Source organism: Phoxinus phoxinus (genome assembly GCF_949152265.1).
Source record: "Phoxinus phoxinus genome assembly, chromosome: 3".
Taxonomy (NCBI): domain Eukaryota; kingdom Metazoa; phylum Chordata; class Actinopteri; order Cypriniformes; family Leuciscidae; genus Phoxinus; species Phoxinus phoxinus.
This window is the reverse complement of record NC_136878.1, coordinates 33,236,390-33,248,591: the sequence shown is the minus strand read 5'-3', so window position 1 is coordinate 33,248,591 and position 12,202 is coordinate 33,236,390. Positions and strand designations below refer to the sequence as shown.

Here is a 12,202-nt window from a genome sequence, read left to right as displayed (position 1 = left end):
ATAACAAACCCTCACTGTTTTAAACAGTGACACTTTTATTGTCAGTATTTTTTTTAAGTTGTAAATAAAAGAATGATAGGTTTTACAAGAATAGTCCTTCTATTTTAGTCTGTCAAAATGTCACGTTTAATTAATAATGTGTTACTTGCCGTTTCTAACTAATTATTCATTAAAAAGCCGAGCCTACTTGCAATTGTGTTTAGTGAAAATAGTTTTAAAGTAAATCCTAAACCGTTTTCCCCTCAGTGCAGGTAGTAGCTTGTAATATAATTTGCTACACTGTGGTTCACAATGGCAGAAAAGAAAATCAGAAATGTTTTTTTAAGTTTCTCAGGGATAACAGACACCAGACAAGAGTCAGAATACACTTGGCTGATCAGTCTTAAGTTTATTGTAAGTGCTTCATTGTATGTATCATGTTTACCCATCTGCACAATGGTTTGGGATAATACGCAGGGTGCCAGATGCTGACCTGTGACTGAGCATTTCACACACCTTTATTTGTCAGATGTGCACTCTATATTATCCATAAAATATAAAAAAGACAGAAATCTCAAAATGTTGTGACTTTCATATTTGAATATGCCCCATATTGAAAATGAATTGAGTGTTTTTGGTTCTAACTTTCTAACATGAGTGTTACATTTCCATTATATGACCTAAACATCAAAAATGATAGAGACATTTCATTGAGTTAATGTTTTAGTCAGCACTAAAAATGAATAACAAATTCTGACTTGCATCTATTAAGCCTGTCAACAGAATTATTCAACGCATTCACAACTATATGCACAATCTTTGCACTGTAGCACTGAAAGCCAGGCTGTTTATGACTTTAATACATTTGTTTCCAGTTTGTACAAGTGCTTAAATTGTTATATTTCTGGGATGTCTAAAGAATATCATAGCAAAACAAAGCTCTTGTTTACCAGGAGTGATGGGGTGGGAGTATATTAGGTATTTCGCCCAGAAACCCTCACAAAAGCAAGACATTTGACACTACAGAGGTTTGGTGTCAGGGCTTTTTCAGTCATCGTTCTCAAAGTGAGGCTGTCTTGATTTCGTCATTCGGCTTGGTTTCTCACACTGTTACCAGACAGGTTCAAATCCCCATCCACAGATACATATCATTTTTCTACCACTGCCTCTAAAACTAATACTTGATTCAGGATATCAGCTAGTATCGCATGTATTTAGTTTCACTGTGTGACTTTCGGTCTGTGCTACTTTTAAATGACCCGCTCTATTGCGACTCGCCTTACAGAATCAGACCTAAAGGAAGTGAAGAAGAAATAAAATCAGTGCACAAGCTTCACAGTGAATAGAAATGCAAGAGAATAAAAAGACATTCAGACAATTAAGAGAGAGTATAAAGATGTAACCCCTTGTTAGCTTTTATGTGGCAATTTCTACCATGATGCAAAAGAGGTGGTAGAAAAAAATCAAGACAGCTGACACATAACTAATAACTGAAATGTTTATTCACTTTTTTTTTTTTGGTGAAATGATGAACAGATCACTGATAATAGTCTTGTGATGTTTTGTGTTTTGTCTACACTTATCACGGATATGGATGCCACTTTTGAGCCAGACTCACTTTTTTCGTTCTTCAATCTGTTCAACTTCACTGGATTCATCCACCACCTTTCCATTAACCATGGTCTGGGTGACCACCTTGACGATCTTCCTAGTTCTCACTTCAGGCTCTTCTACAAAAGGCAGGAAAAAAAACAATGCTAAAACTAAGAATTCATTGTGCAGAGGTAGGCTACTTTCAAAGAGCATGTTGTCAAAAAAAAATGTAAACATTTTTATTGTTGCTGACAAGGAACAAAATAGAGTTCAATGATTAGCAGGGCGTGTTGTAATACTATCATACTATTGTCATACTGTCAGCAAAATTCATGACAAAATTCTCAAAACTGCAAATATCTCAAATGTAATGTACAATATTAAACCATTCAAATGTTATATATCAAGTTAAACCATTGTTTTAGCCAAGAACATTTTTTTAACGGAAAAATGTATATTTAATAAAAAATATATAAGTAATATATATAAGTAACAACTTGAGTCAAGTCAATTTTAAATAAAATTATGATATTATTGTAATTTTAGATTATGGGGGGGGGATATAAATTGTTTGCAGTTTATTTGCAAACAATAAACTGAATATATGTTGAGTTTTATTCTTTATAGAGTTTTATAGTCTATAGAACTATCCATTCAGACTTACTTTTAGGAGTGGCCATCTCTTTCATCCTGAAAAACAAAAAGGACACAAATGTCACATCTGATTTTATATGTCAGAGACGCTCCATTCCGCATCATCTGTTATGTACTGAACTGTAATGTGTCAATAGAAAGCTTTGAGAAACCTCTCTCAGTTCTTACACTTCCTCTCCATCCAGCAGCCTTCGGTAGGTGGCAATCTCCAGCTCCAGGTTCTGTTTGATGCGCAGTAACTGCTCGTAATCAGTTTTGATCCTTTGCATGTCCAGGCGCAGCTGTGAGAGCTCGTCCTCCAGCTGTGTAAGTGTGCCTTGAAGACGCTCTATCTCAATGGCGTACTTCTGATTCGTCTCTCCGAGGTTCCCCTCAAGAACACAAACCTGAGGTGGGCCGTAACATTAATACCATTTTCAATGTGAAATCTCAAAGTGCACTGTCTCTCAAAGGTTTTTTAAAAAGTATCTTACGCTCACCAAAGCTTCATTTATTCGATCAAAAATACAGTTAAAACAGTAATCGGGTGAAATATTATTACAATTTACATTTTATATATATATATATATATATTTTAAAATTTTATTTAAAGCTTAATTTTCAGCATCATTACTCCAGTCTTCAGTGTCACATGATCCTTCAGAAATCATTCTGATAAGCTGATTTGCTGCTCAAGAAACATTTAATGTTGCAAACGATTTGTATTTCAAATATGCTGCTATTTGGAATTTTGTCTTCATCAAAGAATCCTGAAAACATTGATAATAAGAATAACTGTTATTAATAATTAAGCACCAAATCAGCATATTATACTGATTTCTGAAGGATCATGTGACACTGAAGACTGGATTAATGATGCTGAAAATTCAACATAAATCACATTTTAAATATATTGAAATGTATTAAATGTACCGGTAACCAAATAAATGCAGCCTTGGTGAGCATGAGAGAAACATTACAAAAACATTTTAAAAAAACATTTAAAAAAATCATATTCACTTTTGATCAGTTGTGTACGTAAGATATGAGGATAAATTCATTGAATGTTTTATAGAGAAATGTTTTAGGTCAAAACCATTAGAGGTGATCACCATCAGGAATTACCTGCCCTGTTTCTGCCTGATCTAAAACCAGCATGTGTGAACGACTATTGAACAACCTGCTGAAAGGTCTTTATCACCTGTCCAGGCTATGAGATGAGATGTGTTTTTAGACTGTCATCGCATGTATAACAGAATGATTTATTATACAGGAGTAAACTTTGTTTGCATGAGGACGAACAGCAGATGTGAGGGGAGTGTGGTTTCCTGTGCTGAAGAGCTAACCTTGACACATTCTCTGGATATTTGTTGACAAACTATGGACTAAATTATTGCAGATCTAGTAAAAAAAAAAACACAGCAAGACTATGTTGCTTCAAAACAGCTCACTGACATATCCATTGCCCTTTAACCGCAGGATGGTGGAGTGAGTAATATATCATAAGTAATTGGTCTAAAGAAGGTTGAGAAGATCTATTTTTGCAATAACACTTTTGAGTTTAAGCAATTCAATCTTGGACATTTGTACATACAGTATCTTCCCAACCATACAAGCTATAAATGACCTCCCTTGTGATCTAAAGACATTCAGAGCTTTTCATGGACATGTTAGGGCTGATGCTTTGGGAAATTAATTTGGGAAGAAAATGGCACCCATTTTTTATGGATTGGAGAAATTTTTCATAGAGCTATTTGTCTGGAAACGTTGTTGTTATCTTGTATATGAAGCGCTTAAAAATACTTCAGAACATTTTAGAGAAGTGACTGTTTTTGCCTCTTTCCAGGAAAAGATCTGGTTGCAACAAAGTAACATATATGTATCAACTATAAAAACTTCCTCTCTCTCCTTCAAAAAGCGACATTGCTTCCCTAAATATCATATATAAGGGGTTTTAAAATCTAGGGTTTAGGGACCCCCAGTGGGCAGCAAGAGAGTACTTGGTAATCCATGAAAATGTTTAAAAAAACACATTTACAGAAACTGATTTTTATATCACTCATGACTAAAATATTCAGTTATGTTAGTAAAATGTTAATCTCAAATACATATAGACTAGCCTTATAAAAAGTAAATATTTTCCAGATAATAATTGAACAATTTGGTTTAGCATGATGACACTGTAGAAGTCAATAATTTAATTTATTAAACTTTGTTTTCTTTATTATATCATCTTTATAATAGAATGTCATCTTTTTGTCACACAATAACATGATTCTTATTCATGAAAATATATAGCTGCTTTTGTATTTTAGGAAGATGGTCCCACAAGAAGGGATCATCTATTTTGATCATCTATTTATTCATTATAAAGTTTGAAAACCCCTGTCATACTTCATGAACATATATACAAAAGAATTGCAACAAATAAGCTGAGATTAAGTTTGGACAAATGTTTGTGAAAGATAAACATTTGTCTTGTTATATATATATATATATTAGGGGTGTAACAATATATCATGCCACAAATATATTGCAATACAAAAATCCAACAAAATGTATCGTGGATGGTGATAATCTGTATTGTATAGTTCACCCAAAAAAGAAAATTCCTGTGCGTTAAAAAAAAAATGTTTACAGAGTTTTAGTGTCAGTACTACATTAAACTACTATATATAATGATTATTATAATGTATAATAATGCAATGTGGGAATATTTGTATGTCCTCCTAATAATAACTGTCTTATGTTCCCAGTTAAAAGTGACCTACATTATTTTAAATATATAGTCTGTGATAGAGTGCAAGCATATTCATCTAAAATAATTCTGTATTTTCAGCTTCAGAATCATGAATATTTTTATTATGGTGTCACTATTGCCCTGTGCATTGGGTTTCCAGCACTAAGTCCAAGCCTATTCATTAATTTATCAAAATTAGCATTTCATTCAAACATGATTTTTTGTTAACCTTTTATCATATGTCTTGTAGTATCGCAATAATATCGTATCATGAGTTTGTTGTCGTGATATCGAATCGTGATATGAGGGTATCATTACACCCCTAATATATATATATATATATATATATATATATACCAGTTGTTTTGCTGGTTATGAACATGCTGCAAAGATGTCTTTCATAAAAATAAAATTTTATAAAAAGAATCTACATTTGTATATTTAAAATATAAAATATACTGTACATAAGATGTATTTATACTGTATATATACCAGCCAAACAACTCCAAAAGTCAAGAAAAAATTAAGTGGGAGACAATTATGGGGATACAACTATTCACAATGTCCCAGTGTTCTGAAGTCAAACACTAGCATGTGATATTAAAAGATATCTTTTACTTCTTGATTTGTTTCAAATAGGGGTAAAAGTCGTGCAAAAATCTAGTGGACAAACCGCAGCAGTTAAACCTGCAGCCTATGCAATAACCGTAAGCATGGTCACATATTAGCCCTTTGGCCAGGTGTAACGCAGCATGAGGATAAACGTTTATTGGTATCACCTGTTTGCGCAGACTGTCCAGTTCCACCTCTAGCGCCTGCAGGAAGCGTCGTCTTTCACTGAGCTCACTCTGAGCAGATCTCAGAGCCTCGTTGCTCTCCTTCACCTCCGACTGCACGTTCTCCAGCTGTCACATATAAACCCACCACACGTGCTTATTGTGTTACAGAACACACCTGTGTTTGCAGTCGAATCATCAGTCTATAAATAGATGTTTGGGGTGTGTTGGCTGTTGGATTGTACTCTGACCTTCTTCAGATACCATATCTCAGCATCCTCTTTATTCTTCCGTGCGATGCTCTCGTACTGCACCCGTAGCTCCGCCATGATGGCTCCCAGGTCTGGGCCCTGGGCCGCGTCCACCTTCACGCTCAATTGCTCGTTGGCTAGACGGGTCTTCAGTGCGCTCTTCTCCTTCAAGGAGACAGACCAATCATTGTCAATCTCACCTGACAGTTAAGCACTTAAAATGTTTAAATTGCACTTAAAGGATTATTCCGGTATTTAACACCTTGAGTCTACATTGTAGTTTGTTTTGGATGAACAAGAGTGGTGGACAACATTTTTTTGACAATGGTTCCTCTCTCGAGTTTTTGACTATAAAATAATTGGCCATGGACCCATTTAACATTGGAGTCAATGGGCATGTCCGAAAATGTCATTAAAACAACCTTTAACATTAGTTTTAAAAACTGTGCAACTCAACGAGTGATTAGTGATGTTAGTTGATGTTCCAGAAACAAAAAGTGTTGCGAAATATAGTTTCTGTCATGTTTTATCCGTCATTTTGTAAAATCCCATTGAATTCTGTTGAAGGACTGAGTGCTCGTTAATATAAATGCGCTACCGGAAAGGGGGCTGTTTACATTTGGTCGATGTAGTCTTTTTGCTCGCTTCCATTTCTCATAAGGCTAGCGAGCAGAGCAACTGTGCTCCGGGAGAGTAAGCTAAATAAACAAACAAAACCTTGAAAATATTGAAAGACGTGACCACTGACCACTGCAATATGAAGTTGAACTCGACTGTGTCCCGCGAGACATAAACATCGGTTATCGCCATCAAGTGGTCGGGAGTGTGCTAACGCTTCAGATTCAAATATTGAGCGGAAGTTACACGGTTGTGAAGTGTCTGAAAAAATAGTTCCACTATAGCAAAATAAACGGATTGGAATCATATATTGCGACGATATATTGTTTATAATCATCAACGAACACCACTAACCACTCGGTGAGTTTAACAGTTTTGTAAACGAACATTATTGGCTGTTTTAATGACATTTTCGGACATGCCCATTGACTCCAATGTTAAATGGGTCCATGGCCAATTCTATTATAGTCAAAAACTCGAGATAGGAACCATTGTCAAAAAAATGTTGTCCACCACTCTTGTTCATCCAAAACAAACTACAATATAGACTCAAGGTGTTAAATACCGGAAATCCATAGTTTTTAGTACAAACTTTTACATTTTAAATAAAAAAAAAATGAAAAGACATACAGTATATCCATTTAAACTAAATCGTTATATCTTTTCCGTTCTGGTCTGTTTTGGCCCGAAAGTGAACTGTGGCTTTACACATGAAATAATGCTGAATTGTTATAAAAATTTTTCATCTATTAGTTAGATTTACTTCTGTAATTACTTCTCAAATTACTTCTGTAAAAAGAAATTAGCCCCCCCCCCACACACACACACACACGCACGCACACACACACACACACACACACTCACTCACACTTCTTCCTTCTCACTGGGAATGCATTTTGTTTTTAAACATGCTTGCGCATGCACACACACCATAATTCTGAAATTGAAATAAAATGTCAAATTAAACGATTGTCTCTTATAGGAAAGGGTCGAATCCACATTTCACTCGGATGCCATCGAACCATTGCGGCATTAAAAGTTGATTCAGACTATTCCTTATCTTTTCTCATCAAGTTTATGAGTTACGAGCAGTCGTGTTATATAGTTCAAAGGACTTTAATTAAATCCGTTGAAGTTCATACTGGTAATTCTCATATTATATTATCTTATAAATTTCATATAAAGACATTTTCAAATATAATTTCTCATAAATATTGATAAATATATTTTATGCACACTGGTTTTGATGTGCTTCTTGTAACATTTTAAATTTCTAAGAATTAAAAAAAATGAAATGGGCAATAGCATGGTAAAAATATGGTTACATTCAAAACTAAATGTGTGCATTCACTCATAGATAAAAAGATACAATTTAGTTTGTTTTAGTTGAAAAATATTACGATTTTTAAGAAATTCACACTAAGAAGAAACATATTATTTTAAGAACTGTTTACTGAAAGGTTATTTTATTTTTAGAACCAAAAAATTGTTTTATTTGACAAGAGTATTTGTGCCATCTTTCTTTAAAAATAAATGCCAGTTGATTTGATATTTTTTATCAAATGCAATGATCTCCATACAGTACATGTTTAAGTAGCTTAAGTGTCCTATAGGCTACATTTGCCTATTTGCACTCTTAATTGTCAACGTTCTGCTCTGCAGATGCTCATTGTCAAGTCATTAATGTGTTTAGTGCATGGTTATTATGGTTAATTAAAACCATAAAAAACATCAGCTAAAATTAAATCAGAAAATACAAAAATAAAAACTATAATATAAGATACTAAAATAACACTGGTTTATGGTTATATGCTACATTTCAGTGCGCGGCGCCACACCTGTCTGTCCAAACACTTCTTCCTCTACTCTGTTTGTGGACATGGGTGTGTGTGTGTTTATGTGTGTGTTTTACACACAGATTATTCTATATATTTATCTAAAGAAAACAACTTGATAAGGGTGTTGCTATATGTGCTGTATATACTGTGAAGGCAACATGATCTTGCTCAAAACATCTATGTAATAGGATATTCTAACTAACATTGTCGTCACTGTATGTTTATATGCCTATTAGATTTTTATATTGTAGAGAAGTGGTTAGGTTCATAGTTGGGCAATAAATAAATATATATGTATACTATGTGTATAAATATAATATAAAGGATTCCTAAAGACTTTTATATGTTTCTAAATCTATGTAAATTATTTTCAGGTGCTGTGCTGTCAATATGTATTGTACATTATTTTCAGCATATAAACATACAAAAATGTATGTGCAAACTTTATAAACACTAAGAAATATTAATAAGAGCATGTTTTTTTTTCCATGTCAGTTACGTGTTTAACCTCATCATGATTCTTCTTCAGGAAATAGAGCTCCTCTTTCAGACTGTCCAGGTCTCCTCGGAGGGTTGCGATGATCTGATCGTGATCAGATTTGGCTCGTCTCAGAGCATGGCAGTCTCTCTCAACCGACTGGCAAAGGGAAGCTTCTGCCTCCCATCTGTGTATAAAGAAATAATATAATGTACCAATTAAACCTAGAAGTTCAAACTAAATGCTAGAATACAGTTCATAATGGATCTTTCTCAAGGATTATAAGAAGAGCAAAACTCACTTGACCCTAAAGTCATCTGCTGCAAGCTTGGCATTGTCAATCTCCAGCATTATACGAGCGCTCTCCAACGTCTTTTTCCTCACCTAGAGAGCAGAAGTTAGATTGTAACTGTCTGTAAAGACACAACTGAACATTCCTGCTACGTTATTGTCTTAACCAAAGCAATTAACAGAACTTAAATTCCACTAGATAACCGAACCTCTTGTCCGATCGCATGCGCTTGAGCCATCAATCCCTCAATGTCGTGACCCTTGGGTGATCGGTCATTCATCAACTGTTTAATCTTCAGGTCCAGGTCAGCGTTAGACTTCTCCAGAGTGCGCACCTTTTCCAGATAGCTGGCAAGTCGGTCGTTTAGACCTTGCATGGTCTCCTTGTCACTGGCACCAACTCCCAGACCGTTCAGTGAGAGGTTGCTTAGGATGTTTAGGCCATTTCCCAGAGAGGTGGAACGTGACAGGGACAGACTACTGGCTGAGGAGAGGGACACTGGGACTTTAGAGCGTCCACGAACCCCAAAATCACGCATAGACATGCTGGAGAAAGACGGCTGCCGCCCAAGAGAGTGACTGTGCATAGAGAAGCTGGAGGTCATTGTGCTCGCGGAACCAGAGAGGGGGTTTCTGTATGTGATCTGTTGGTAAAGATTTTTATTTTATTTTTTTGTTATACTCTGAATGCAGCTTGTCGTTCATTTATGGCATAAGAAAATTAGAAAACTCAAAATAACAATAACTCTCCATTTTTACCTTTTCACTCTTCATTTGCATGTGCTTAGACAGATTTGTAATATTTAAGGAGCTATTTAATGCTTTAAATGTTATGCTGCAGTGAAGAATTTACCATAACAATTGTTGGAGATTTGGGAGAAAATGTAACATTTTAATGACAAAATGTCTGTTTTCACACAACAACAAAAAAAGGTAATTTGGTTGCAAACTAAGAAGAACAGAGACTTTGTGAAGATGAAATGTAATACTTACATGTATTGTATCCAAATGTAGTGCAGCGCCTGTGTGTTGTTGGTTTTGTCCAGAGAAGAACTGCTGGCTTTTATTTGTAGTTGCTCAGGTGCTATATGTGCTTGGACTCCTCCTGAAGAGCTGTTGACTATGGAAGTCTATTGCCAGCCAATCATATCCCTCCACAGGTAAAGGATATTTCCTGACTGAAACCAAAAAAAAAAAACACACAATGATATTTTCCCAAGGCATCATCATCCACTAATTACATTGCACATTATATTTTGAAAAATGTCAGTAACAAATTATGACGCTTTCTTTAAACCATTGCTAAAAGACTTTTAGTAAGACGTACTGTATATACACACAAAACATTTCTGAAAAAGGTTAATACAATGAAATTCAAAAGAGTTCATTGTTGTTTTGACCCCAACATATCTTCCACATTAGAAAAGTTTGGAACAACAATATTTGTCATTTTTGGGTGAGATAATTAAGTGACAATTACGGTTTTCATATGCACTGTGGAACACGGTGTATTGCAATAACCATAACCCATTTTTTTCTGAATCTTGTGTAACCTGATTTACTTTAGAGAAGGGGGAAAAGTCCATTTCTGTACATTGACACTATTCAGCAGATACAATGACCTGTAACCTGAGAACAGCTTCACAAAGAGAGGTTCTCCAAAGCCTCACTAACCAGGAAGAAGCTCAAACAAAAAGAGTAAGAGAGAGCAGAAAGGCAAAACCTATGAGAAGAAATGTTTCTGTTTTTGGGGAGGAGGTTGACCTAATTAGTTAACACACACTGTGACTGAAAATCTGAATTAATTCTTGTATTTAGATTCAATATTTGATTCTTGGTGTTTCATCTTTCATGACACTACTAGTTTATATCGTTAACAAAAAAAATACCCTCACCATGTTTTTTGGACATTTACTCAGCTACAAGCATGGCTACAAGTCAAGTCATCTTCATTTATATAGCGCTTTTAACAATATAGATGGTCTCAAAGCAGCTTTAAAGAGATAAACGTATAATTTAAGGTAACAGATTGTTTTGGCTTTATAGCGGTTCTTGAATAAAGATATTTTTCAGCTAAAGTTAGATTTGATTGATTCACTTCCGTCGAAGTGAAATTAGGGGCCGCTGACGACACCGCGTTTTTCTCTAGTAAACGCGAACCTGTGATAAACGCTGATGGCGCTCACGTGCGCATCAATAATTCTATTATGCGTTTAAATATGCGCAGGTTTGTAATAACATGTAATACCGTATTTTGTGAAGTATACCTGTAAAGTAGTGGTGCATAAGATGGTGATGCGTGGTATTTTGATGTAAACCATGGAACTAAATGATGTCCATAAAGTGCACCCTCCCCCCCTATCTAATTAGACTAAATAGAAGTATATATCACTAAAGGCGACCCTTCCATCAATAACATGCACAATCGTAAATAGAGTCAGCACCATCATGTGGGCACAACTGAAATGGCACACTGATGTTGTGCTGACTTTGTGCATGGATAAAATATCCACAACTAAAAATGATTTAACCATTATTAACATATGTTGTTAACATACGGTGTATATACAGAAATGAATATACGTTTATTCAACAAGGATGCATTAAATTGATCAAAAGTGACGGTAAAAACATTTATAATGATACTAAAGATTTCTAATAAATATTGTTCTTTTGAACTTTCTTCAAAAAATCCTGAAAATCTAGATTAAAAAGTTCGTTGAAACAAACTTTAAGTTGGCTTGTGAAAGTTTGGACCAGATAGTTTGAAAAAGTTTAAAGTTTAAAGCAGTTTGAAGTAGATTTAAGTTTAAAGTAGTTTACAGTTTAAATTAGTTTGAAGTTTAAATTAGTTTGAAGTTTAAAGTAGTTTGAAGTTTAAATTAGTGTAAAGTTTAAAATAGTTTAAAGTTTAAAGTAGATTTAAGTTTAAAGTAGTTTAAAGTTTAAATTAGTTTAAAGTTTAAAGCAGTTTAAAAAAGTTTGAAGTTTAAATTAGTTTGAAG

At 34.6% G+C, this 12,202-nt stretch overlaps 1 protein-coding gene across 2 annotated transcripts; it reads right to left on the bottom strand.

The window, feature by feature from the left end:
* Positions 1-364: 364 nt before the first annotated feature.
* On the bottom strand, positions 365-10,323 carry krt1-c5 (keratin, type 1, gene c5). 2 transcript variants are annotated; one of them, XM_079608107.1, is made up of 10 exons: positions 10,191-10,323; positions 9,407-9,841; positions 9,208-9,290; positions 8,937-9,093; positions 5,973-6,137; positions 5,725-5,850; positions 2,395-2,612; positions 2,237-2,262; positions 1,598-1,709; positions 365-1,272 (listed from the first exon to the last, which is right to left on the bottom strand). In XM_079608107.1, exons 2-10 carry the CDS (start codon positions 9,800-9,802, stop codon positions 1,230-1,232), a joined length of 1,326 nt encoding a protein of 441 aa, XP_079464233.1. In that variant the 5' UTR covers positions 9,803-9,841; positions 10,191-10,323; the 3' UTR covers positions 365-1,229. The 2 variants fall into 2 exon arrangements, with proteins under 2 accessions (XP_079464233.1, XP_079464234.1); XM_079608108.1 differs by lacking the exon at positions 365-1,272 and having other exon boundaries at positions 1,675-1,709; positions 2,379-2,612.
* Between the last annotated feature and the right edge of the window lie 1,879 nt (positions 10,324-12,202).

Coding starts and splice junctions, on each gene's coding strand:
- krt1-c5 (XM_079608107.1), bottom strand. CDS start 9,802: ATGACCTCCAGCTTCTCTATGCACAGTCACTCTCTTGGGCGGCAGCCG. Junction 9,094..9,207: donor GCAGATGACTTTAGGGTCAA/GTGAGTTTTGCT, acceptor CTTTATACACAG/ATGGGAGGCAGAAGCTTCCC. Junction 5,851..5,972: donor AGATATGGTATCTGAAGAAG/GTCAGAGTACAA, acceptor TATATGTGACAG/CTGGAGAACGTGCAGTCGGA.